The sequence below is a fragment of the Mesoplodon mirus genome (genome assembly GCF_964341445.2).
Source record: "Mesoplodon mirus genome assembly, chromosome: 5".
In the NCBI taxonomy this organism is placed as follows: Eukaryota; Metazoa; Chordata; class Mammalia; order Artiodactyla; family Ziphiidae; genus Mesoplodon; species Mesoplodon mirus.
This window is the reverse complement of record NC_138980.1, coordinates 31,978,151-32,004,408: the sequence shown is the minus strand read 5'-3', so window position 1 is coordinate 32,004,408 and position 26,258 is coordinate 31,978,151. Positions and strand designations below refer to the sequence as shown.

Here is a 26,258-nt window from a genome sequence, read left to right as displayed (position 1 = left end):
CACATGACAGCACTCTCTGTGGGAAGGGAGAAAATTACTTCCTAGAAGGCTAGCAGTCTTCTACCTACATCCCCTGGACCAGAACTGAGCCAGATGCTCACCCCTACACTAAAACTGATCAACAGGAACTGGAAGGCTCCAATCATTTTAGTTTTAAATCATGACTCCTCCCAAGGCTGAGCACATACCAAATAAATAAAGTTGGGGTTCTGTTAGCAAGAAAAACAGGGGGATGGCTCTGTTGGATAGGCCACCAACAGTGTCTGCACAATCATTATCCTCATTTTACAGTTGAAGAAACAGGTTCAAAGAGGTTATGTGGCATGATGAAGGTCATAGTGGGTCCAGAAATTGAGCCCAGATCCTTCTGATACCACCATGCTGTGCCCTGTTCAGGTCCTGCTGACTCTAAGACCAGTTTTCTTTGCATGTAACAATGGTTCCCAACTAGGATTTGAGGACACTAGGGGTCCCTATAGCCCCTACAGAGAGTAGGGGAGAGGAGGGAACTTCCTGGGTATTTATTTCCAGTGTAAAAAAATTAATAAACAGAAACCTTAATTAAATAGTCAGGAGACCAGAAGCAAGGGGCTCTCACACTCTGTGATGATAATAACAGAGGCCAGAAGGAATAAGAAAGATTCCTCTCGGGCTTCCCTGGTGGCGCAGTGGTTGAGAGTCCGCCTGCCGATGCAGGGGACACGGGTTCGTGCCCCAGTCTGGGAGGATCCCACACGCCGCGGAGCGGCTAGGCCCGTGAGCCATGGCCGCTGAGCCTGTGCGTCCGGAGCCTGTGCTCCGCAACGGGAGAGGCCATAACAGTGAGAGGCCCGTGTACCGCAAAAAAAAAAAGAGAAAGATTCCTCTTCCTTCCTGACAAGGACTCAGCCAATGAAAAGCCATGGACTCTTTGTTTACTGTAGCCCTCCCAGCTTCCTTTTCCCCTTTATAAAAGAGTTCTCCTTCCCTTGCCATGCAAGGACTTGCACATGGCTTCCCACAATTGCAGGCCCCAACTTGCAATTCTCTGCTCATCTTGAATAAACCCACCTTGGCTGGAGAAATATCTGGCAGTCTATTTATTTTAGGTCAACAGTTTGGTGGCCCATATGGGGGCCAGAGATGATCCCTGCTGGTTCTGGGACTGGTGAGCAAACAGATGCAGTACCCACAATTGAGCCCACTGTCACTCACTGTTTTTCTCACCAACCCTGGTCTTTCTCCTGGATCAAGCTCACACTCTCTTTGCCTTTGAAGCTCTCCAGGCTTTTGGGGGGATCTACTTAAAGCTTTTGTCTTTCTGGTTAAGGTCTTGTTCTGTATGCGAGTACTTTTCTGGCACTTTGGTCTGATTTTTGAGATCAGAATGTTTCAATTGAAGCTGGCTGAGAAGCTGTGGGCCCATTCCTATGGGAACAAGAGCTGCTTCACTGAAATTGTGCCAGTTCAGCTGTCAGCCCATTCCTTAGGAATAGGGGCTATTCTCTAGAAACTGACTGAGAAAGTCTTTGGCCTGGCTTCTCTGGGACCAACCTGTTTCCTTAGAATTGGATGGTATCAGCTTGCAAGTTGTTTGAATTGAGTTGTTTGAGCTGCTTGAAAATTGTTCTTTTACTCTAGAGAAAAACCTGTAAGAAATAGGATATCAGTTACCTAAATAGTTTGAGGGTGTCCTCCCTATAGGGACTCTGAATGATTTTATGTTTAAAAACTGCATCGTTCTTCATGCACATTTCAACAAATGGACCAACCCGACCAAAGGCAATTTAGAATATCAACGGCCATGTGGAGGAACTTTTGAAATCCGCAAACTTAATTTCATTAAAACCAAATTGGACTAAAATGGCTCAAAAAATTTCCAGAACTGAGTAGTATACCTATTTCAATTGGTACTCTGAGGATTCCCAATGTCATCAGGAGTCTAAAATTGCCTCTCTGAAAAATAAGATTTTAAGATGAAGTATGGCAAACGAAGAAAAACAAAATAGCTCCCAAAGCCTTGGACTCTTCTTCCTTGGCTTCTTTGTCTCCCATTCTGCCTCTGACACCATCTTATCTCTCTCTCCCTTGGTTCTTCATGTTCAGGCCCTGCTCCCAGCACCATCTTCCTCCTTCCCTTCTATACCACCTACACCTCCTCTATACTCTCAAGTCCCCCATGCTAAATCTCTCACCAAACTTGTCCTTTTCTCTGAAACTCTCCCTAACCCCTTTTCCTCTGAACCTTTAAAATTAAAGGTTCAGAGGAAAATCTGTTCCTTTAAAATTAAGCCTCCTGAGGACCCAGAGAAAAACCCTTAATTTCTTATATTCCCTGGACTAAAATTAAACTGCGAGCCATAGTTAAGGATTTTCCCAAAGTAACTGAAGGTCCTCACGGATTTGCTGAAGAATTTAAAAGTATAGTCAGGGCTTCCCTGGTGGCACAGTGGTTGAAAGTCTGCCTGCCAATGCAGGGGACACGGGTTCGTGCCCCGGTCCGGGAGGATCCCGCGTGCCGCGGAACGGCTGGGCCCGTGAGCCATGGCCGCTGAGCCTGCGCGTCCGGAGCCTGTGCTCCGCAACGGGAGAGGCCACAACAGTAAGAGGCCCGCGTACCGCAAAAAAAAAATAATAATGATAAATAAATAAAAGTATAGTCATTCAAACTTATGAACCTGGTTTCTCCAACTTATATCAGCTAGTTAATATGCTTGTCAGTGGCCCAGCCTTAGACCCCTAATTGGGAAAATCATAAAAGGGCTCTAGACTTACAACTGGCAGAGCAGCCCACTAATTGATTATATGATCAGGCTTGTTCAATTGCTAGGTGACTTCACTGAGTAATTTCTAGGGCTTTTCCAAAGCCTATTGATTGAAACAAAATTCAAGCTTGCCCACAAAAATCTGATGAACCTGTTCATGACTATTACAATCAACTTCAGATTATTTTTTAAGAAAATTCTCATCTTCCTTCAGATGTTGATTCCCCATGGGTAACTTTTAACTCTGTTTATTAGTGGGCTGAACCAGGACCTTTCCCTTCTAATAAAAAGGATGAAGGATGAAGTGTCCACTCTAGATTTAGTTAATCTGGCAAACCAGCTCTCACATTGTAGGTGAGTCACCACCAAAATTCTTAATCTTCAACTCCACAAATGAAGTCCCCTAAATAAAATCAACACCCTCCCAGTTTCTGCTATTACTGCAAAGAGCCAGGACATGGAAAAGAGATTGTTACAGACTCAAGCACTTCAGGCACCATTACCCCTCTAACCAGCCTTTCCAACTTCTTCCCAATTCTCGCTGACAGGGCTCCAAGGAACTACAGGGGCTCTTCCCAATCCTCCCTCTTAATCAGCTTGGAGAAACATTCCTTCAGATTTGGGATGGGTCTCTTCTCATCCTAACTGACACTGCAGCCACCCTCTCGGTGCTCAACCCCACTACTATAAAGCAGCCCCTGCCTTGGGGTACTAATACAGTTCAAACAGTGGGGATCTCTAATGAACCTCAAGTGCTTCCTGTCCCTGAACCTATTCTTTTTTGTCTAGACCCTTAGAAAGATATACATGCCTTTCTCCTCAGTTCCTCCACCTCATCCATTTATTAGTCCAAGACTTCTTACAGAAGTATCATACCAGGGACTTCCCTGGCGGTTCAGTGGTTAGGACTCCACACTTCCACTGCAGGGGGAATGGGTTCTATCCCTGGTCTGTGTCCTGAATGCTGTGGTGTGGCCAAGAAAAAAAGAAGTATCATGCCAGAATTTCTTTCTCCCAAAAAAAGGAAATAATTCTAGAATTTGACAGTAGTCATCAAAGTCACCCACCAGGTGAATTAAATGATCCTTTGACATCTTTTATTTGTTCCATCTCTGACAGTATTAGAGCTTATTCTAGAAACACAGATTATTTGTGCCTATTGAATCAGCTACCATCCCCCTTCTGGGCAAAATCTCCAACTGATGTTGGCAAAATTCGTAGCGCACCTCCCATCAAGATTCATATAGACCCCTCTCCCCAGTGGACACCTCTCCCCAGAATTAGTTAACACCCTATAAGAAGTTCTTCAGGGCATAAGACCCATAACAGTTACAAGGCTCAAGGCCTCATTATCCCTTGTAGTAGCCCTGTAACACTCCCATTTTACCAGTGAGAAAACCTAAGGGTCAAGGGTGGAGGTTTGTGCCGCACCTCAGAGCAACAAACACTGTTATCCCTCCACACCCTGTTGTTCCTAATCCTTGTGTGTTGCTAACATCCATTCCCACCAGATGTAAATTTTTTACTGTAATTGATTTATGCAGTGCATTCTTTAGTATTCTAGTTGATGAAGCTACCTACCTACCTTTTTGCCTTCACTTGGGAAGAAAAACCATTCACCTGGACAGTAATGTCTCAAGGTTCTACTTGAGACATTACTTCTTATTTCTTGCAAATCCTAGAAGCTGACCTGGATGATATAAAGTCCCCCTAGAGGTTCTACTTTGTTGCAATATGTAGATGATTTGCTTCTTTTCTCTCTTTCTCAAGGTTTCTCACAGAAAGACAGCATCCACTTGCTAAAGCTTTTAGCCTCAAAGGGACCAAAGTTCACCAAAGAAAAATTGCAGTTTGCCCGAACCCAGGTTTGATATTTAGGACATCTGATATCAGAACAAGGGCTACACTCAGATCCAGATAGACTTCATGGTGTCCTAAGTTTCCTAAAACCCAAAACTAAGTGCCCACTGGGAGGTTTTCTTGGTTATGGCAAAATTGGATTTCAAATTTCTTATGGCCAAACCTCTGTAATATTTTACTAAACAATAACAACCTGGACCCAATTTTATGAGAAGAACCAGACAACATAGTTTCCAAGGCCTTAAAGGAGAGTTTGATGAACCCACTTGCTCTTGGGCATTGCAATTATCAGATTCCCTTTCTCCTTTTTGTTTATGAAAAGGAAAAGAATGCCCTGGGGATATTCACCCAAAAACATGGGACTACCATTGACGCTTAGGGTATTATAGCCAGCAACTGGACCCTGTGGCATGGGGACACCCTCCTTGCCTTAGAGCCATTACGGCCACTGCCCTTTTGGTTAAGAGCACCAAGAAAATCATTGTGGGATCCCCTTTAACCATCTTTGTACCTCATGCAGTAGAAGCCTTCCTGAGATCTCATCACACTCAACATTTCTCAGTCAGCTGCCTCACCTCCTATGAAGGCCTTTTGTTAACTGCTCCTCACATAACTCTATTATGCTCTAATAACTTTTAACCCTGCTACTCTTGTCTCCTCCAATACATATGAGAGACTTCAGAGCCAAACTCTGAGTTTTGCTTCTTTTTCAGATGAAAAGTATGATAAAATGAGTGGACCTAGGTTCCAGCAACTGTAAAGGGGGATCTAGGATATTTAAAGCATGGTTTTGCAACCACACAGACCTGGTACAAACCCCAGTTGCATCATTTATTGACTCTGTGGTCTTGGGGAAGTCACTTCCTCTCTCCAGGCTTCAGTTTTCTTTTAGGAGATGGAGATAAGCTGACAAGTTGGCAGATAGCACAAGCCAGCCCCAGGTCAGGCAGATACCCGGGGAGTCACAGGGAAGTTGGCAGATCAGAGAAACTAGCCCTGTGGCTACCAAAAGAGGGCCGGGCTGGGGTGTGGACAATGGCAGCCTAGAGCAGAATAGGACACAGGCCCATCGGAGTTTTCTGATAGATACACAATTTCTTCTTCCCCACCTTGCCCGGGGCAGACCTTGGCCAGCCCTATAGCTGTCACCATACTATTACTGCAGGCTGAGAAGGCACTGGCTGGGTGGGGTTGGCTTACAGCCTCTGGGTGGGGAGGGAGGTCAAAAACAAGTACAAGGCAGTGAACTGGCCTGTACCTTAGCTTCTCTTCCACCACTCCTCTTCGCCCTCCTGATACCTTAGGCACTAGGTTATGGCAACCATGGGTGGCAGCTTCTAGTAAGAGTCCTACCTGGATAGAGAGAGGTACAGGGAGGTTCTTCAGGGATGCAGATGTCTTCTCAGGACAGTATAATCCAGGAGGTACAGACTGTACACGAGAGTTTCCTTCTCAACTCACCAGGAAAAGTTCAAGCTACACTTGGGCTTTGCCCCCTCCCCCAGGCACTCAGTCCTGGCCCCAAAGAAATAGGAGCTCACAGGGGCAGATAAGAGACAGCTGAGGGACACACACCCATCAGGAGAAAGACAACATACAGGGCAACCTTATCCAGACACAGCAGAGTTCATGGACTAGGCAGGACAGGAAATGAAATACACATTTTAAGTATTATTCTAAAAAGGAAAAGAGAGGATTGGGGAAATATGAAGGAGGAACAAGAAGTCATACAGAAGAACCAACTATAGAGTCAGACATGAAAAATGTCATAGATGAAATAAAGACCTCAAAGTTTGGGGTGAATAGCAGAGTGGATATAGCCAAAGAAAGACCAAATAAGCAAGTATTGATATTAAGATCAGGTTGAGAAAATCTCCTAAAAAGCATGAAGAAGGTATAGATATTTTACATGGTACCCCAGTACACACACACACACACACACACACACACACCCTTAAAACAAGTTTCATGAGAGGGTGTTATTGTCCACTGTATTCCATATATATATATATATATATATATATATATATATATATATATAAAATATATATAAAACATATATATGATATAAATTGATTTCACAATTCACTAATGGTCTTAAACTACAGTTTGAAACACAGGACTGGAGTCATACTCTTAGGCTCTCTTGCTAAGCATTACTTCTCTCCAGAGGAATGATTTCTTTGAATGGGGAGTTTGGGAGAAGACAGTAGGTATGCTCATCGCAGCTGCTTCTGGGCTCTTCTGCCCTGCCCATCTGTAGAGATGGTGGGTCAGGATGCTCTCTGACTGCTCGGGAGGGGCCTGGCCCTGTAAGGTTTCTAGACAGTTTCTGTTCTCACTTCAGTGCCCACCCCTTTCTGACTATTTGGTGCCTCTGCCATACTGGCTGTTAATATTCTTAGTATAAAACTCCTGCCCTTGCTTGATGAGTTGAGTCACTGATCTGGTGGGTAGTCCATCTGTTTCAGGAGAAAGTATCAGCAAGTCTATTTCGGCCCCATGTCTAAGCCACTTTCTCCAATTCAGCATTTATTGACGACAAAGACGACATTTTTCTCTCCATTTGAACATCTTCTTTGTCTTCTCCATTAGTTCTAAACTTGGGGAGCAGAAGCATTCTTTATAAACCTGCTGTTATGGACCAAATGGTGGTATCCCCCCAAAATACATTATGTTGATGCCCTAATCCCCAGTGTAATAGTAATGATAGTATTTGGAGGTGGTGCTCTTGGGAGGTAATTAAATTTAAATGAGGTCAAGAGGGTGGGGCCCCACCATGGGATTAGCGTCCACATAAGAGGAAGAGAGAGCAGAGCTCGCTCTCTCTGCCACGTGAGTACACAGTGAGAAGGTGGCTGCCTGCGAGTCAAGAGGGCACTAGCTGGGAACTGACACCTTGATCTTGGACTTCCTAGCCTCCAGAACTGTGAGAACTAAATTCTTATTGTTTTTCACCCAGTCTGTGGTATTTTGTTATGACAGCCCAAGAAGATTAAAACATCTGCTAAGATTTAACAGTGTTGGGGCTTCCCTGGTGGTGCAGTGGTTAAGAATCCGCCTGCCAATGCAGGGGATATGGGTTCGAGCCCTGGTCTGGGAAGGTCCCACATGCCGTGGAGCAACTAAGCCTGTGCGCCACAACTACTGAGACTGCACGCCTAGAGCCTGTGCTCTGCAACAAGAGAAGCCACTGTAATGAGAAGCCCGGGCACTGCAAAGAAGAGTAGCCCCCACTCGCCGCAACTAGAGAAAGCCCGTGCGCAGCAACAAAGACCCAATGCAGCCAAAAATAAATTTATTAAAAAAAAAAAGATTTAACAGTGTTAAATGGTGCCAGGAAGTCAAGCAAGATAAGAACTAAGATGCCACCAAGGGATTTACCAACAAGGGGTTTGTTAGAGACCCTGGTGAGAACAGCTTCCCTGGGTGGGTGGGTCAAAGAATAGGAAATGCACATTATCCCAAAGCAGGGCTAAAATGGAAAGGAGAGGTAGCAACCAGAGGCAGAGGAAACAGGAGAGATCTGAGCATACCGGGGGGTGACAAGAAAAAAGCCCAGAGCCCTCCCTGGTGTATAAGATGGCTTGAGGTGGTTTACAGTAAAAATATACCCATTCACCCCACAGTTCCTCACAGGGTCCTCCTCTTAAGTACCCCAGGCCCGTTTCTCCTGCTTTTCCTCCTTCTGTTACATCTGGAAACTTTGGCAGTCACTGGGGGTCACAGAGGACAAAGTGGTCAGGTCTAAACAGACTCCTGGACCTGCCTGCTTCATCAGGATGCCAAGAGACCACAAGAGAGCAGAACGCCTGGGAACCAGGCAGCAGCCAAGGCAGGGTAGAGAGTACTAACAGTCAGGGACCTGGGTTCCAGTCCTGTTTCTGCACTCCATAACCTGCCATCCCATAGAATTCCTATCCGAGATCTTGAGGGATCCAGGAAACAGATCGCCTGGGTTTGAATGCAGGCTTCACCAAAGCACTACGGTGTGGCTTGGGCCTCGGCTTTCCCTTCTAAGAGGCACTGTTTTAAGGGGTAACCTAGAACAGCTGTGAGCTAACCCCCTGGCACACAGCAAGTGCTCGGTAGATGCCAGTATCACCGCCTCTTGTCCTGCCCAGGCACAGCCTCTCGCTCCACACCGCACCTTGCAGAGTGGGCGGGAGGTCCTCGCGCTCCGGCCAGCGCCCCCGCTCCAGCCGCCAGGGCGCGGGCGGCCTGTCGCGACAGCGGCGGTGCATTGTGGGGCTTGTAGTGCGGGGCTCGGTTGGGTGGGTGGGCGCGGCCGAGGCAGTTCGCAGCGGGGCCATTTTCGGCAGGCCGGCTGGCTCGGCCTGTGCAGCCGGCACCCGCGCCCCTCGCCCGGCCCGATGGCGCCGCGGCCGCTAAGCCCGTTGGTGCTGGCGCTGGGTGGCGCGGCGGCCGTGCTCGGTTCGGTGATCTTCATCCTCTGGAAGACCTACTTCGGCCGCGGACGGGAGCGGCGCTGGGACGGAGACGAAGCCTGGTGGGGCACGGAGCCTGCCCGCCTTCCGGAGTGGGACGAATGGGACGTGAGTACCTGGAGGGGATCTGCGCCTCCGCGCGCGCAGCCGAGGGGTGTGACCGCAGCCCTGCGGGGCGGGAGCTTGACGCCGCAGGCCTCGCGCGGGTGGGCGCGCGTCGGGCGGCCGGGAGTCCCGGAACCGAGAAACGGGTGGGCGTTTGGGGAGTGTGCTATGCTGCGCCGCCGTAGGCCTAGGGCTTCCTCCAGGCAGCCAGAGCCTGTCGGGCCCGCGCCCGCCCGGCGCCTGCGCAGTACGCGCGGGCCGCGGGATGCCGGGAGAGGCCCTCCGCCCCCTCACCCGGCCCGCGCGGTTCATTTGCGCGTTACCCCGACTCGGTGGTTCCTTCCGCTGTGGGATGTGGGGATTGTCAGTCTGAGCAGGCTGACGCTCCGCGAGGGGTAGGAATTTGCCCGAGGTCACTCAGGAAAAACCTGAAGAACGGGTCTTGAGACTCAGGACTCCTGAGGCCCCGCTCGTCCCTTTGCAGCAGAGCGGGTCTTGCTGCCCCTTAACGGCGGCAGGGCGGGGATGGGCGCTTTGGGCCTTCGGTCTTCTACGGGGAAGGGTCAGGCGGGAGAGTGCCGACCGCAGCCTGACCCGTGCCCCACAGCCCGAGGACGAGGCGGACGAGGAGCCGGCGTTGGAGGAGTTGGAGCAGCGCGAGGTGCTGGTGCTGGGGCTGGATGGCTCTGGGAAGAGCACGTTCCTGCGCGTGCTGGCCGGGAAGCCACCGCTGGAAGGCCACATCCCCACCTGGGGCTTCAACTCCGTGCGGCTCCCCACCAAGAACTTCGAGGTGGACCTGCTGGAGAGTGAGCAGACCCTCCCCCCACCACACACACACACACACACTCCCGCTGTCTCCCCATCATCTCAGCTGGACCCAAGCCGTGGCTTTTTATCTAAGCAGGACACGCCCCTGTAGAAAGTCCTCCCCACGCCTCCCTGCGACACAAGATATAGTCCAAGCTCTGTACTCTGGCTTGGTCGACCCCTGTCCCTCACCCTCACTGCAGCCCACATGCCTAACACTGAGATACTAACAACTAAAGTTTCCAGTATGCCAAGCCCTTGACAGACATCACTTTAAAAACCCTCCCAGCAACTCCATAAAACCGGAAACAGTTATCACCTTCATTATATGTGAGGAAAGGAGGCCCAGAAAGTAAAATAATTTATCCAAGCTCACGCAGCTTGCCGGTCAGCTCATGCAGACTATCTGGCTCTGGGCTCTCGATGTTAAGCACCATGTACAGTGCTTGTTTCTGAAGGGTGCTTGCTGTTTTCTTTCTAATCTTCTGTGCTTTGCATGCACACTGTTCCCCCAGTCCGGAAAGCCCTTCTTCCCTTGTTAAACTGCTGTTCATCCTTCAAGATTTAGGTCAAACATGATATCCCTCTGAAGCCTTCTCTGACCCCTGGGCTAGGTTAAGAGCTCCTCCTGCTGCAGTGTTTGCCATATACCACCCTGTGTCCCTGACTAGGCATCTGGGGCACCGATAAATCCGATCCAGCTCTGGCCCCTAGGGCCCAGCCCCAATCAGGTACCTGGGAGAGCTTGTTGAGTGAGTGATCAGAGAGGGTCTGAGCATCCTCCTGCCCTCAGTGTTAGGCCTGTTGGGATCCCAGGAGAGGATGGGAGAGAGGGTATTGAGAGCGCAGCAGTACTTAACCACCTGTGTCCAGCCACAGACTCAGTGGGGATGGACGGGTAGCCTTCCTGCCAGCCAAAGGACTCAGACCATAAAGACTAGGTGGGTTTGTTAAGTCCTAAAGTGGTGGGATCGGACTCTGAGGGCCTGGCTTTTGGCCTGAATGGGCCCAGTTCCTCTGGTCTCAGGGCCTTGCCTGCTAGCCTGCCCTGGCTACATCTTTTCTCCCTGACTGTAGCAAACGTTGACATTCACCTGAGATTCAGTCCTTTCAACAAGCTTTCCCTGTCTCCATCTCTTGTGCCAGGGACACAGAAAATTCAAGTGGGGGTTCTGCACTTAAGGCCCACTCTGTCTGGCAGAGACAGTATCCCCCTCCCTCCACCTTGGAAGAAGGGGCTTGGTGTTTTCATGTTACCCAGGGGTCTGCCCTGTTAACATCCCAGGCTCAGTAAGGTCACCCAACCTGGATTCAAACCCAGATCTCCCATTCAAGTCCTGGGGCTTTCCCCTCCCACAGCACTCACTTCACTGTGGTCTCCTACAGTGCCTGGCCTGGAGCCCAGCTGAGAGTGAGCACTTCGTGCATTTTTGATGACTTTTCCCTTCCCCACACCTCCTATATCCATATTATTAGCTAGTTCTGTCAGCTTTATCCTCCAGTAGAGTCTGCGTCTGTTCACTTCTCCCCACCTCCATCTCTGCCTAATTGGTCCAAGCCATGGTCACCAGTCAGGACTACAACAGTCTCCTTGCAGGTCTTCCTGCTTCCACTTCTGTCCTCAGTGTTGGCCAGTGGTATCTTTCAGAAACCCATATCAGATCATGTCATTCTTGCTTAAAATGCTTAAGGGGCTCCCCACAGGCTCACTGTGGCTTTACAGGCCCTGTGTGGTCCAGCCCTGGGCAGCCTTGCTGGTCATGGCTTCCTCCTCTCCCCTTCTGGCGGCGCATCAGCCTTCTGCTTCTCGAACACATGGATCTTGCTCTGCCCGCTGCTCTCTGCCTCATCTCATGACCAGCTCCTTCTCGTCATCCCAGACTCAGCTCACATGCTGCCTCCTTAGACCACCTTCCCAGACCAACCAGTCCAAAGCCACCAGCACATACAACCACCCCACCCCGCCCCTTTCACTTTTTCTGTTTTACTTCCTTCCTTTGTGGAATGTGTTTATGTGTTACTGCTGTGTTGTTTCTGGTTACGGAGGGAGCTCCTTGAGAGCAGGGCCCTTGCCTGCCTTGCTCACCTCTGTATCTCCAGCACCCAGATCAGTGCTTGGCACCTAGTAAGCACTCAGTATATACTTGTTGAGTGCCTGCTATGTGCCAGGCATTGTGCTGAGGGCTTTGGGGGGATCCAGAGATAAATAGCTCTAACTCTCAAAGAGCTTAGAGCCCACAAGTGTCAGAAGTATAACCAGAAACACTAGGATGCAGGATGACCAGTGGGGACTTTGCAGAGGGACAGAGGGGAACAGGAATAACCCAGGTTGGGGGTGCTACTTGGGCAGCCACTTGGTGACACTATTGAGTATGGTGTTTCCAAGGAAAGAAAATGGGGCGACTAGACTGAACAAGAGAAGCCGAATGGAAAATGGCTGTGCACAGGCAGGGCAGGGAGTCCTGGCTGCTGACCACAGCTGCCACTGACCCAGGAGGAAGCTAGGATTTGGGAGGAGGCAAGGCAGCCCAGGAGAAAGAACCAGAGTACTATTTATTGAGCATATAGTATACACCAGTCCTGTGAAAGGTGCATTGCATGCGGTACCTTTGGGTTTTGCTGCAACCTGTTAGGTAAGTTCAGTAAGGAGGAGACTGATGCTCGGAGGTGGCGACCTGTGCAGGGTGACCTAGTTGTCAGAGCTGGAGCTAAACCCAGGTCTGATTGGCTCTGGAACCTGTGGACTTTCCCTTGCTCCTGGCCAGTGGAGCCTTGGAAGGCAGGAAGTGGGGTGGGGTCAGGCTATATGTAGAGAGCCAGGGCCCAGGAAGGCTCTGAGCTGGCCCCTGGCCTCTCCTCAGTCGGTGGCAGCCAGAATCTGCGCTTCTACTGGAAGGAGTTTGTGAATGAAGTGGACGTGCTGGTGTTCATGGTGGACTCGGCTGACCGGCTGCGGTTGCCCTGGGCCCGACAGGAGCTGCACAAGCTACTGGACAAGGACCCTGACCTGCCTGTCGTCATCGTGGCCAACAAGCAGGTGAGGGCCATGGGAGGCTGGCTCAGTCCAGGCGGGCTTGATCCACAGATGCCTGGACAGGGGCAGGGAGCACTGGAGAGGTATTTGGGCCCAGGCCCATGACCTGCAACGCTTAGCTGAGAAACTGTCCCCCACCTCTGCTACCTGTACTCTTTTCTCATTCCTAATCCTCATCCTCTCTCTGCCTTCCTCTTTGCCTGTCATTTGTCATCCTGGAGAAATGAGAAAAATTATTATTAAGTGTCCACTACTTCCCAGGTGTGGTTTCAAATAACATTTCATATTATGCTTGTGTTCACCCTACAAGATATAGGATACTCTTTCCATTTTACAGATGGGGAATCTGAAGCTCAGAGAAATTTTGTACACCTTGAAAATAGTAAAATTGGAATGTCTTAACTCCAAAACCTGCACCTTTTCCACTCTTTTATGTCCATATGATTTCTGACTCTAGATTAGAGAGCTACAGCTAGGAAGTGATAAGAAGTTTAACAGATTAAATAATAAGAAGAACTAACATTTACTGTGTGTTTACAGCGTGCTAAGCACCCGGTAATCGTGACCTCACTTCAGTCTTACAAAAACCCCACTGTAGGCCTTGCTGTTAGCCCAAAGTTACAGCTGGTATGTGGCAAAGCCAGGAGTTGAGCTTAGATCTTCCTCAGAGTTCCTGCTCTTCACTCTACCTCTCCTGGCCCAGCAACTCTCGGCATCACACACTTAAGATGCCATTCTCTGCCACAGTACAGAGTCCTGTCATATTTCATGTGGCCTGTGCCCATGGTCCTGATAGCTGTGGGGCATGTTTCCAGCCTGGCTTGGAGAGAGGCTGTCCATCTTTGAACTCAGGTTCCCCCCTGCCTATCAGGAAATACTTGACAGTCATTTATAAATAGGGTAACCATATGTCCTGGTCTGCCTGGGACAGCCCCCATTTATGCCTGTTGCTCTGGTATAGCTATGAATAGTACCTACTTTGAGTCTCTGAAGTACCCCAGTTTGACATGGGGAGGGGGAAGGGTAAGCTGGGACAAAGTGAGAGAGTAGCAGTGACATATATACACTACCAAATGTAAAATAGATAGCCAGTGGGAAGCAGCCGCATAGCACAGGGAGATCAGCTCGGTGCTCGGTGCTTTGTGACCGCCTAGAGGGGTCAAATGTAAAATAGCTAGTGGGAAGCAGCCGCATAGCACAGGGAGATCACTTCACTGCTTTGTGTCCACCTAGAGGGGTGGGATAGGGAGGGTGAGAGGGAGACGCAAGAGGGAGGGAATATGGGGATATATGCATACGTATAGCTGATACACTTTGTTATAAAGCAGAAACTAACACACCATTGTAAAGCAATTAGACTCCAATAAAGACGTTAAAATTAATTAATTAATTAAAATAAAAAGAAGTACCCCAGTTTAGACAGTGAATCACATCATCATCTTGTATATAAACTATAATTTATAGTGATCTTGAACCTACAGGAAACAACACCTGAGGTCCCAGCACTCTATGAATTGCTCCAAGAAGAATCATTTTAATCTTGGGCCAGGCTTGAAATGAAAATGTACCATCACCATCCATGTTGTGTAGTGGCTTCTTTTTCTCGTCACTGGGTTTCTAGAAGTCTAGGGAAGGTAAGGCCCTTGTCTGGAAGTGACCCTACTGTAAGATCTCTCCACCATTAAGTTTAGGAAACTGAGCTAGGATCCCTATAAAGGTTATAAACTTGGTCATCAAGCCAACCTGAGTTTGAAACCTGGCTCTGCCACTTATCACTGTTTCATTGGCTAAATGACTTCACCTCCCTGAGCTTATTTCCTCATCAGTTAAGTGTGGACTGTGAGAATTAAGTAAGATTAAGTGCCTATCACAGTGCCTCACTTAGAGGAAGTGCTCTTTCTTAGCACAGTGGCTGTGGGTAAGAATGACGGGGTGGAAAGAGATTGATACCAAGAAAGTCAGAGATGAGGAAGAGAGTTTAGACCAAGTGGCCATGAGAGAACTTAGGCCCCAGTGTTTACCCAGGGAGCTGAAGAACAGTTTATTTCATAGATGACAAGGGTGGGTTGTTGGGAAACACTGTCAGTCCCGCCTGACATCTCTGTTTCATCTCAGGACCTGAGTGAGGCCGTGAGTGTGGTGGAGCTGCAGCAGGAGCTGGGCCTTCAGGCTGTTGATAACCAGCGGGAAATCTTCCTCCTGGCAGCCAGCATTGCCCCTGCAGGAGCCGGCTTTGAAAATCCTGGCACCGTGCACATCTGGAGACTGCTCCTGGAGCTTCTCTCCTAGGCTGGTACCCACCTGCTCATCAGCCAGCCCTGGGACCCCAGTTCTGCTCCTCCTGCTTCTTCATCCCCAGCCCGGGGCCTGGGGCACAGGCTATGTGGCAGCACTTCCCTTCTCCCCTCCTCGCCCTCTCAAGAGCAGGGCCTGGGCAAGGCCAGGAACCATATGGAAGCCTTCTTGGTGAGCTAGCCATGAGGCTGAAGCAGGGAGGCGGGTGAGGCTGAGGGTGGGAGAGAACGGTGTCTTGCCCATTCTGGGCTGGGAGTGAATCCCACTCTCACCAGGGAAGGCAGCCTCGTCCTCTGACCTGTACAGTGAGCTGCTCAGCAGGCTTAGTTCTCCCCACCCTATAGGTCCCAGTGGTTGAGGACCCTTGTAGGTGTCCGAAGTATGCCCAGTCTAGACCATTCCCTCCTGGTGACTTCACACCCCTCTAATGTGGGCAGGTTCTGGGCAGTACGCTGTAAGCTCAGACCCCCACTCCTGCATTATCCTCCAACCCCAGCTGGCTCGTGGCCTTGTGCAATCCCTCCCTCTCTGGCCCCAGGGCCATCCTTTTTAAAGAGAAGTGATTTCTATGTTTTTTTTCTAACTTGGAGATGTATTTCCCAGCCATGAAGATAAGAAGCTCAAGGACGAACCTAGAGATCCTAGCAAGGAGCTTTCTGAAACCTCCCTGCTTCCCTGAGGTTGAGGCCTGGCCCACCAGCCTCTTGACTACAGAGTAAGTGGTATTCACCCGCTAATCAGAAAAATTGAAAGCTTCCCCCAGCCCCCCACCCCACCAAAATCTGGAGACAGAAGCTGCTGCTCTTACACTAACTGTACCAATGCCCATGTTTACATAAGTCCCGGGAAGGAAGGGGCCTGCCTGTGTCCCTGCGAAGAAGACTGTCAGCGGAGCGGGATGTTGGCCTCCGAACTGCATTTATTTATTTATTTATTTATAAAAGGAACAGGCCAAGGTTTAGGCTCTGTTTCTAGGTGCTGTTATTAAAACCCCAGATGATTGTCATGGAACATTTGGATCTTTGAGGAAAATAACTGGAATCATGAATGACAGCGTGGTAAGCTACATGTGTCAGTGGAGACGGAGCTCGCGCTCCCCTGACCCTCTGTGGCTGTAATTGATGTCATAATACTTCACGATGATCCATATGAACTTGAACGCCACCACTTGGCCCAGTAGTCAAAGGGACACAAACTCTGTGTAGGTAACATGACTCTGGGAGAGACAATTTCATCATAGTTATCCAAATAAAAAGAAATGAGAATTAGCAGACCAACCAACAGGGTAGCCTTGGGTACATCACTCAGCCTTTCTAGACCTGCTGATTGCCCAGCTAAGGCAAAGTTGGACAGAATTTCTGCTGTCCTCTCCAGTACACATTCCACGGATTCTCCTGTTTCCAGTGATCAGCCAGTTTAAGGACTGTCTCTGTATTGACACTTCTCTTTAGTGCAGGCAAAAGAAGGAGTCTTTTGTCTGTCAGGGCCACTGAACTGTCACCTCCACAAATGGGCCTTTTTTTCAAGGAGATATCCAACTCAGTTTGCTTTTTAATGGAGAATAGAGATTATGTGCCTTTGTTTCATTTGACATTTACTCATTGTGCTGCAGTTCCATGCTGTGGCCGGTGCAAGAGGGGCAGGCCAGGAAGGTGGGCTGTAGATGTCTCAGAATAGAATCACTTTCTTTGAAATTCTGATTAACTTTCTGCTTTAAGAAGTGATTTGACTGATTTTATTTTAAATATTTCGGGAATGACTTGGGTTTTAGAGTAGACTTTGAAGCTCTGCTGACACTTTTCATTTCGCCATTAGAAGGTTGGGAGACTTGACTTCTCTGTTCTATGAACTCCACCTCGTCCTCTAGTACTTAAAAGTTACCTTTGGAGCCAGCATTGTTGAGGGGGGCACCCTTTTCTACTAATTAAGATCTGCCTTTGGTCTAATGAGTATCACTATGTAGTACAGTTTTTAAAGTCCCCACTGTGGGGAGGTGAACTTGACTAGAGTTTAACTATATGTACTTTAGCAACTTTCAAAGACCACTCTCAGAACTGACAGGTCCCAGTGGCACACCAGAACACCACTGAGGAGCACTGAAGGTCCAGTGTGCCACGCCCTGGTACTTGCACAGAGTGTATAGACGTTCTTTTGGCCTGTGGCTGTGCCTCGCATGTGGAGCTGCTGGCCTGTCCTGGCGAGGTGGCAAACAGTACTCAACTGCTCCAGTTCCTACCAGGACCAGATTGGGCAAAGTGGGGGAAAGGCCTTTCTTAAGAGCAGCTAACTGCCTGGCCTTGTGATGCTCTTACCTAGTTGTTCCTGAATGTGACTTTGGTTCTGGAGCCCAGATGACTGCTTCAGGGAACCAGTCATTACCTGGAGCTGTTCATCTCAAAGTGAGGTTCCTGACTAGTCCGGGTGATGCTGTGTTCCCCCTACTGCCCTGACTCTACCTGAGCTTTGGAATAGGGAGTGAATGGCTGGGCAGCTCTCATATTCTAATGAAGACCATACAGTGCCCACTTCACATGGGAAGGAAGTTTCCGCACCTACTTGCTGGTTGAACCTGTGCCTGGATCACTTACCCTGGCTCTAGGGGCTTCTGTTCTTAAGAGTTATTTAAATGAAACCATGGCTTCTGACCTGCTGCTATCCCTCTGAAGAGAGGCCAGCCTGGCCCAGAGCTTGGACATGTGGATGGTCTAGGCAAGAGGGACTGAGGCTGCTGGGACCATCACCTCGGACTGGCCGCCTGTTCTAAGAAGCCTCCTCTGGCACTTCTTGGCACCCAGAACTGCCCTTTGCAAGCTTGCACTGACACATTGGTATCCAGCTGTAAGGACTGGGGAGGAGGTGAAGTTGGTCCATCCTGGCCTCCCGATCCTCTGCAGAGAAATGCTAATGAAAAATCTCACAACTCTAGCCTGTCTGTCTGAATGAAACCCCAGGTTCTCCAGAAAAATGTTTCCACTTGCCTTTAGGAAACATTTTGTTCTTATGCTAGTTTAGTATCAACTGCCAGCATCTCGAACCAGCTGCTAAAACTCGCCTGTGGTGTCCATCGTCGTCCTCATCCTGCCCCAGACCTCAGACCTGGGCACTCTGCCTCTCATCTTTGCTGTGTGTTCCCACATCCTCTAAGTCCTTTCTAGTAACTGAAAAGGGGAACCTCCAAGTTTTCCCGCTGCCTCCAGGAGGTGGGCCCATTAAGGGACAAGGGGAAGATTGCCATCAAAGATCCGAAGTAAAGGAGCCTTGCTGTCCCAGCCTATGCCCTGTGAACACGGACCCACAAACTGCATAAAACGGAGTGCTGGTGGCTGTTTGAGGTATACAATAAACGCAAAAAATTTGGATATGGTTTCACATAAATTCTGATTTTGAGTGTGCTTGGTGCTTATAGTTCGTGAGGGGCAGCTATGGAGGGTGGTCCCAGGACACTTCCTGTGACACAGCGTGTCAAACAGCAAGTTCCTGTTCCCTGGCCCTTCAGTCCACAAGGGGGTGGGGGGGTTAAGGAACATCAGCTTTGGCCTAATTCAGTACTTTTGGGGAGGAACCCAAACCCTTTCTTGAGAGGAGTTCTAGCTGTCGGGGCCAGAGCTAGGCGTAGAAATGGGAGCGAGAACATCTTTTGAGTGCCTCCATGCCAGAGGTCAGAATGCAGGCGGCGCCATTTCACAAGCATTCCCCCAGTATCTGCCTTGGGCTGGGCTCTGGGATTCCCAGACAAGGTCCCTGCACTCAAGCCCAGTCTGGTAGAGAATGCCAACCAGACTAAAAGGTAGTTATGACTGTGATAGGTACTGCTACAGGAAGTCTGGGGCATGGGAACTCCAGCCTGGGGGCAGAGGAAAGTGGTATGAAAGACTTCCTGAAGTTGGCACCTGAACTGGGTAAAGAAACAAGGTTAAGGGCCCGGCCTGGTCAAAGGTCCTGAATTTGGAATGCTGTGAAGGGCAGAAGTTAGGAGGCCAAATCACGAAGGCCCCCAGGAGCTCTGCTGCAGACTCAAATCATAAAGGCTGTGCTCGAGGTGTTCACAATGGCCAGTCACTGCTGGAGTCTAGCAGGCCAGATCTGATGGGGTGTGGTTTCTGTCTAGTTTCCAGCCTGCCTTAATGGTGTGGGACAGGTGGGCTGCCTTCAGGGTCCAAAGAGAAGGTCAGCAAGAGAAAGTCTAGGCTTAGTCATCGTGCAGACTTGACTTCAAACCCCACGTTAATGCCTCAAGCCTGTTTCCTTACCTGCAAGATGAGGATACCACACAACCTTACAGAGTTTTATGTGAAATGTTCTATGTAAAAACATAAGCCCTGGGCTTCCCTGGTGGCGCAGTGGTTGAGAGTCCGCCTGCCGATGCAGGGGATGCGGGTTCGTGCCCAGGTCCGGGAAGATCCCACGTGCCGTGGAGCGGCTGGGCCAGTGAGCCATGGAGCAACGGGAGGCCACAACAGCTAGAGGCCCGCGTACCGCAAAAAACAACAACAAAAAAATAAGCCCTTCTTTTCCAGAGCAGTGAGGAGACAAATTTTATGTGCTTTAAGGAGAAAGCTTAGGAACAGAGGTTTTCTGTATTATTAATAACTGAGGATAATGTATCAAGACAAGAAAATGCCCAGCACCCACCGCACACTTTGTGATCCTGCTACATACCAGCCGTGCCACCGAATTAGGCAGGCCTGGCCCCAAGGAATGGCCATGCAGTGTGTAGCCCAGTGCTTGGCACACAGCATAGTGGTATTCAGCAGTCCCCAGACGGTCTCAGAAAGCAGGTTTAGGGGCCTCAGACTCCCTTCAGGAAAGACAAGTAGCAAAGGCAGGTCACTTGAAGACAGACCAGGAGGCAGCTATACAGCTTCTTACCCTCTGGCACTTGAGCCACAGCTGGCCTCAGACCAGGGCCATGGAGAACCGGTCCACCAGCCCCCAGCCTGGGGTGAGGCAAGCACTGGAAGCCCCTCCCAAGCAGCCCAGGGTTCCCAGCAGGCTTCTGTAGAAGCGTTAGTGGAACTGCTATGCAGGAAACCAAGGCAGAGAGCAGTGGAACCAGAACAGGGGAGAAGAGGGAGGCTGTGCATAGAAGGGCATGTGAATGTGGAGCAAAAAGGGCTGAATGGCCTCTTTACCTTGGCTGAGTAGGTTTTTGCAGGGGCAGCCCCAGGGCTTGGCTGGGAGGGGCAAATCAAAACCATCAGAGAAGTAAAACACTGTTATTTTATTGTACACAGACTATATTCAAACAAACCACCCACTCTGAAAACAGCAGGTTCTGGCTTTTCCCAGAGACTCCAGAAGAACATAAATTGAAGCCTCTGGGAGACAGTGCCTTCCCCAAAGGGAAGTGTGAGAGAGATTTTGTGTGTGTGTGTGTATGTGTGCGCTGTAACCTTTTGATTCCATGGGGTTTGGCTAGCCTCATCTGTAGCCGCACACCTCTCCTTGCCTTAAACCCTGGTTCAGCTTCTCTGGTCCAGGAGGAAGCCTCAACCTGGGGCAGGTGTAAACCAGTCACTCAACCTCCATCTTATTCTTTTGCAACGAATCGACAAACGCTTGCCACTCCGCTGGGTAAAAACGCTTATAGACGTTGATCTTATTCCGAATCTGTTTTGGGGTATCTTGATAGTAATTCTTCTCATCCCGGGCCATAGCCTAAGAAGGGAGAAGGGCCACTTGAAGAAGGCTGGACAGGCAAGGTTCAAATCCTAGCCCTGAGTTGGGCAAGCTACTTCCCATCCCTGAGGTTCAGATTCCTCACCTCAAAAGCCATAGTGTATGTGGGGAAATGCCCTCAGGGACTAGGCAGGAGCTGGGACCAGCTGAGTAGCTCATTCTCCATCCATCACCAACTGATCCCACCTGGGCACGGGGGTCCAGTGAACCCAGATCTTTCCATTTTTAGGAGAAGCCAAAAATAAGGACTTTTATTTGAAACCTCTGATAATTAAAATGGCAACTACAGTTAACCCTTGAACAACAGAGGTGTGAACTGCATGGGTCGACTTATACACGGATATTTTTCAGTAGTAAATACTACAGTACTACATGGTCCATGGTTGGTTGAATGCCTAGATGCGAGGAACCGCAGACTTGGAGGACCAACTATAAATATAGACAGATTAACTCTCAAGTTGTTCAAGGGTCACCTGTAGATCAAGTTGACTAATAAAAATACCATGCAAGCAAAACATATTAATGAGTGCGATATGAACCACAGGCCACTCAGTCTATCCAATTATAAGCATTCTGTCAATGGCATCCATTTCTTAGGGTCTCTCTTTCCTCTCTGTTTCCACTCAGTCTCAGGAAACAGGCAATAGCCAAGCATATCAGACCCTGAATGGTCCAGGGTACCTTCCCAAAGGGCCCAAGTGGTTCCTCCTGCCAGGCCTAAGCCACTCACCTTATAGTCCTCCCCATGGTTCTCCACCATGTAGCAAACATAGTCAATGAGATCCCGAGATAGCGTATTTCCTTTCTTTTCTGGAAGGCTGGCTTCTGCCTCCAGGTCTGGGTTGAGAGAAGCCAAGAGACAGGGAATGATGCTTTGCTTCCTGCACAAGTTGAGCTGCTCAGTCAATCCCAAGCCACAAGAGTTGCTACACCAACCATCTGATGAGCTTTTCCATCTGCAAATTCAGTGCTAGAAACTTCTTTTTAGCCCCTCAGTGTCCAGGCTCTGTCTATGGCACAAGCATCTATCAGTATGGCAATGAACTGAAAGGCAAGTCACTGCTCTTTGGGCCTCAGATGGGTGAAAGAAAGGCACCAAAATAAAAATCTCTACTTAGTGCCAGGTCCTGGGGACAGAGATGAAGATGCAGTGCCTGTCCACAGAACAGGGCTCCCTTCCAGCTCTAAAACTCTCTGAGAAGCTCTTGAAGAGTTAATAACAATATGTGAAATGGAAAGGTGTGAATAAATGAGAACTCAAGCTGTAAGAACTAGGGCCTGAGGCACCTCTCTACTCCATGTGAGGGGAAAAGCCAAGCTCTAATAATGGCCTCACACCTAAAATAGCTAGGTAAATACTCCCCCATTCCTCATCTATGAAGGGAGAAAAATAGCTACTTCATGAAAATGAGGTAGTCAAATCTTATCCGGGGTTAGGTGCTAAAATGGCTTATAGTCAAAATTATCTTAACTTGGTTGCCATGAGTTGCGGGGAGGGGAGAATAGGGCATTATTGTTTAATGAGTAAAGAGTTTCAGTCGTGCAAGATGAAAGTTCTGGAGTTCTGTTGCAAGACAATGTGAATATACTTAACACTACTGAGCTGTACATTTTAAAACGATTAAGATGGTAAATTTTATGTACTTTTTAACCACGATTAAAATTTTTTTTAATTAAAGAATTAATAGTAAAACTTTTTAAGATTAGCTTTGACTACAGAGAGTACACACGATTTTGTATATACAGTCCTGTGCAGTCAGTAACTCTTACAAGAATCATTAAAATAGACTACAGACAGGAACTCACAGAATTCTATATCAAATGTCTGGTCATTCAGATACTTTAAACTTTAGGAGAACTGTTAAAAATCACAGACAGGAAAGAGGAAGGATGGGTAGAATATTCCAGAGTATTCCTGCTTCCCTGCAGAATTCACCCTCTTCTGTTTTAATATTCAGTCTCTATAGCCTTAATATACATAAAATTGGATTTATCATTGGAAAGATTACATGGTGGAACCTTTAAAAAAATCTGTTCATCCTTAAGCTCATAAGAAGCTGAATGTGTGCCTGAGACTTTTACCGTTTCCTCTTCTGTCCTCTCAGGCACTACTTACATCCTCCCTGAACATCTCTGACCTCCCTTCACACACTGGAGCTTAGCCAGTAGACTGAAAATGTCTCAGCCGGGACACAGTCCTAACTCTGCAAGCTGAGCCCTAGACCAGCTCACTTTTTCCCTCTGAACCTCAGTTTCTCCATCTGTGAAATGAGAACATCTGAGGGTCCTTTCCAGCTCTAACTGAGCAGGATGGTGACCTAGAGGAATGTGGCCCACACCCACCATTGAGCACATAGGGCTTCCGCATGAGGTCCTTAGGCCCCTCCTCCACGTCCACTTCCAGGGCCTTTACCTGCAGAGAACACAGACCGTGAGACCAGGAGACAAAGGAAAAGATCCTGGATGAAGGGAAATTCTAAAGGCTCCTGCCCATCCCAACACAACTGCATTACCCACAAGGATCCCTCCACAAAGGCAAGAATAGATGACCAAAAGAACTAATGCCCTGGAAGCTTCGTGGTTCCCAAGAGGCTCAAATAAGCAATTCATCTTTCTGTACCTAACTATAAAATGGGTATAATACCCCTTGCCTGCCTCACTTAACTGTGCGGTTAGCAAATGAAACAATGCACGTGAAAGCACTTTATACTTTACAGTGAGGAAGAGATGTCAGACATCTTCTCTTATGCAGAGGAGCAAGCTGATGGTGCTTGGCTATAGCTTCATAACTGTTCAAGAAACAGTAGCGCCATTTTCTTCTGGCATGAAGGGATAAAAAGAAACATGCCTGAAGGCAATGGGACAAATCCTATCAGCAAGTCCATTCATTAGGTTAACTATTTATTGAGCACTAGTCACATGCTAAGCACCACAGGATTTAGTAGTGAATGGAACAGGAGATTATGTTGGGGGAAAGAGGCACAGACAATAAACAAATATACAATATAATATACCATCAAGTATTTACAAGTGCCAATGAATTAAAATAAAGCAGGAAAGAAGTTACTGAGTGAAAAGGGGTGCTATTTTTGAGAGCGGTCCAGAAAAAGAATTATTCCGGAGAAATTAGCCCTGGGAAAAGCTACCCCTAAGGAAGCCTCAGACCAAGGACGATTGGATAACTGAGGAAAGGTGTAAGGAACAGTAAGCAAAGATTCCAAACTCCTTATTAGGAAAGTTAAGGGCAGAAAAAGATAAATTCTGGAAAATATGGCTGAGATGCCAAGGGACCCAAACAGTTTAATTTCAGAGGAAAAAAAGTAAGTGCAGAAGGAAAGGGGAAGCTCCAACCCAGGTCCAACGTGTGCTGGGGGAGGGAGTACAGCCTGGCCGAGTTGGCTGTGGGGAAATCGCAAACCCAGAAAAGGCGTGAGGGAGGTAATAACAGACAGGATTAAGTTCTGAAACCCAGCTAAGTATGGCGGGGGTGGGGGGCGGGGGGGAGCTGGAGGTGGAGGGCAAGGGCTGGGACCCTACCACGTCACTACCTTTCTCTTAAGAAGGGGCACTGCCCTGTTGGGGTCCATAGCCAAACCCATATCGGCCAGGTTCTGCCGCACCGATTTGGTCTGGTCCCAGGCATGTCGGATGTGGGAGCTACGGGAAAAGAGAGGGCGATCGCGTAACCATCATCTCGCCGGCTGTCCCGCCTGAGGCCCCCAGCCTCCTGAACCTTGGTCCCCTCACCATTCGATCCGCGGCGCTGCCTTCCGTCGAGCATTCCGGTTCAGACGCTTCCGGTTAACATTATAACCGAACTTCTGCCTCCGGGTCTTCCCCTTGGCTTTAGGCATCGCGCTGACCCCAGCACGGGTAACTCAGAGTCGGTGCCTCTCACTCCAAGTATCTCGTGTAGCGACTCCTTCCGGCTAGTGATCGCGTGGTTTCGCAGGCTTTGGGGAAATGTAGTCCTCCACGCAGCGACAGCGGACTGATTACTACGACTCCCAGAGTGCCATGAGGGCTTACACCTGCGTACAACACTGAGCAAAGTCCTTTTCCCCGCCCTCTTTGATGACCTCATCAGGAGGCGGGGGTTAGCGTCCGGATTTTCTCCTACTGCTGTATCCTGAAACATGGCGACTCCTGGCACCGTCACTCCGGAGGCACCCTTTGAACCATCGCAGCCCCCAGTCATTGAGGGCTTTAGCCCAAGTGTATACAGCACTTCGGAAAGCTTCAAGGAAAAGTTTATTCGCAAGACCCGCGAGAACCCAATGGTACCCATAGGTAAGCAAGCGGGCGCTAAAGGTACTGTAGACCAAGAAGACAGTGATGTAGAGGGGAATGAAATCGGGGAGAACCGGGGACGCCAGGGGGGGACCGGAATGAGAGTGGACCAGAGATGTAGCGAAGGGGCCTGGCGGTGAGGGGCCGGGCGGTGATTGGAGCAGGAGCTGGACGGGATTGGGGCGCTGAGATGGGGCCGATTCTAACGCGGAGGACCCCCGCTTCGGCCAGCTCCTCCCACCTCAGCTCCACCCCATAGCCCCCTCTCCTCAGCTGCTGTTTAGAGATTTTGACCCTGGGGGCGGGAGCCCAAAGCGGGGAGGGTGCTTCCCACCTGCTTTGTCGCTTCTTTAGGCTGCCTGGGCACAGCGGCCGCCCTTACCTACGGCCTCTACTGCTTCCACCGGGGTCAGAGCCAGCGCTCCCAGCTCATGATGCGCACCCGAATCGCCGCCCAGGGCTTCACGGTCGTAGCCATCTTGATGGGTCTGGCTGCATCCACTCTGAAATCTCGACCCTGAGTCGGTGGCCTGGCCTTGAAAGCTCCGCGGAGATCGTTCCCAGCTCCAGGAGCAACCACCGGTCCTACCACTGGCATTATTCCCTCATCTCCCCTGACAAGCCCCTGTATCAGTGGGGGCAGAAGTGGCCAATTGTGCAACCGACAGATTTTTTTTCAGGAATCTCAGGTTCGGTTCAGTTTGAGTGTTGCATACTTCTAGTTGTGCGGCACCTTCTCCACTCCCTACGTAATAAACTCTGATCCACTTGTAGTTTGGTGAATTCATTCCCCGTCTCACCCCCATGCTTTTTGGTCTTTGGTTTTAGGAGAAAACAGACTAAAGACTGCAAGGGCTCTTAGAATTCCAATAGTCTACTGATTCTCAAACTTTCCTGGTAACAGTCACCCTGGGGTACTTATTAAAAGTAGAGAGTCTCTACAGTGATGTTATATGAAAAAAAACAAAAAACAAAAAACTGATCTTTCCAACA

At 49.1% G+C, this 26,258-nt stretch overlaps 3 protein-coding genes across 6 annotated transcripts; 2 read left to right on the top strand and 1 right to left on the bottom strand.

Moving 5' to 3' along the window:
* Positions 1-6,704: 6,704 nt before the first annotated feature.
* Positions 6,705-18,654, top strand: ARL10 (ARF like GTPase 10). 4 transcript variants are annotated; one of them, XR_014294172.1, is made up of 5 exons: positions 6,705-9,160; positions 9,765-9,966; positions 12,829-13,004; positions 15,117-15,467; positions 15,900-15,912. XR_014294172.1 is itself a non-coding variant. In XM_082622441.1 (5 exons), exons 1-4 carry the CDS (start codon positions 8,978-8,980, stop codon positions 15,288-15,290), a joined length of 735 nt encoding a protein of 244 aa, XP_082478567.1. In that variant the 5' UTR covers positions 6,705-8,977; the 3' UTR covers positions 15,291-15,294; positions 15,900-18,654. The 4 variants fall into 4 exon arrangements, 3 of the variants coding, with proteins under 3 accessions (XP_082478567.1, XP_082478566.1, XP_082478568.1); XM_082622441.1 differs by having other exon boundaries at positions 15,117-15,294; positions 15,900-18,654; XM_082622440.1 differs by having other exon boundaries at positions 15,117-18,654.
* Positions 18,655-20,675: 2,021 nt separating this feature from the next.
* Positions 20,676-24,920, bottom strand: NOP16 (NOP16 nucleolar protein). The gene is made up of 5 exons (XM_082620738.1): positions 24,723-24,920; positions 24,524-24,632; positions 23,319-23,388; positions 21,706-21,812; positions 20,676-20,954 (listed from the first exon to the last, which is right to left on the bottom strand). Exons 1-5 carry the CDS (start codon positions 24,827-24,829, stop codon positions 20,811-20,813), a joined length of 537 nt encoding a protein of 178 aa, XP_082476864.1. The 5' UTR covers positions 24,830-24,920; the 3' UTR covers positions 20,676-20,810.
* Positions 24,921-25,076: 156 nt separating this feature from the next.
* Positions 25,077-26,038, top strand: HIGD2A (HIG1 hypoxia inducible domain family member 2A). The gene is made up of 2 exons (XM_082620533.1): positions 25,077-25,265; positions 25,620-26,038. The coding sequence occupies exons 1-2, from the start codon at positions 25,112-25,114 to the stop codon at positions 25,784-25,786; spliced, it is 321 nt and encodes a 106-aa protein (XP_082476659.1). The 5' UTR covers positions 25,077-25,111; the 3' UTR covers positions 25,787-26,038.
* The last annotated feature ends 220 nt before the right edge of the window (positions 26,039-26,258 follow it).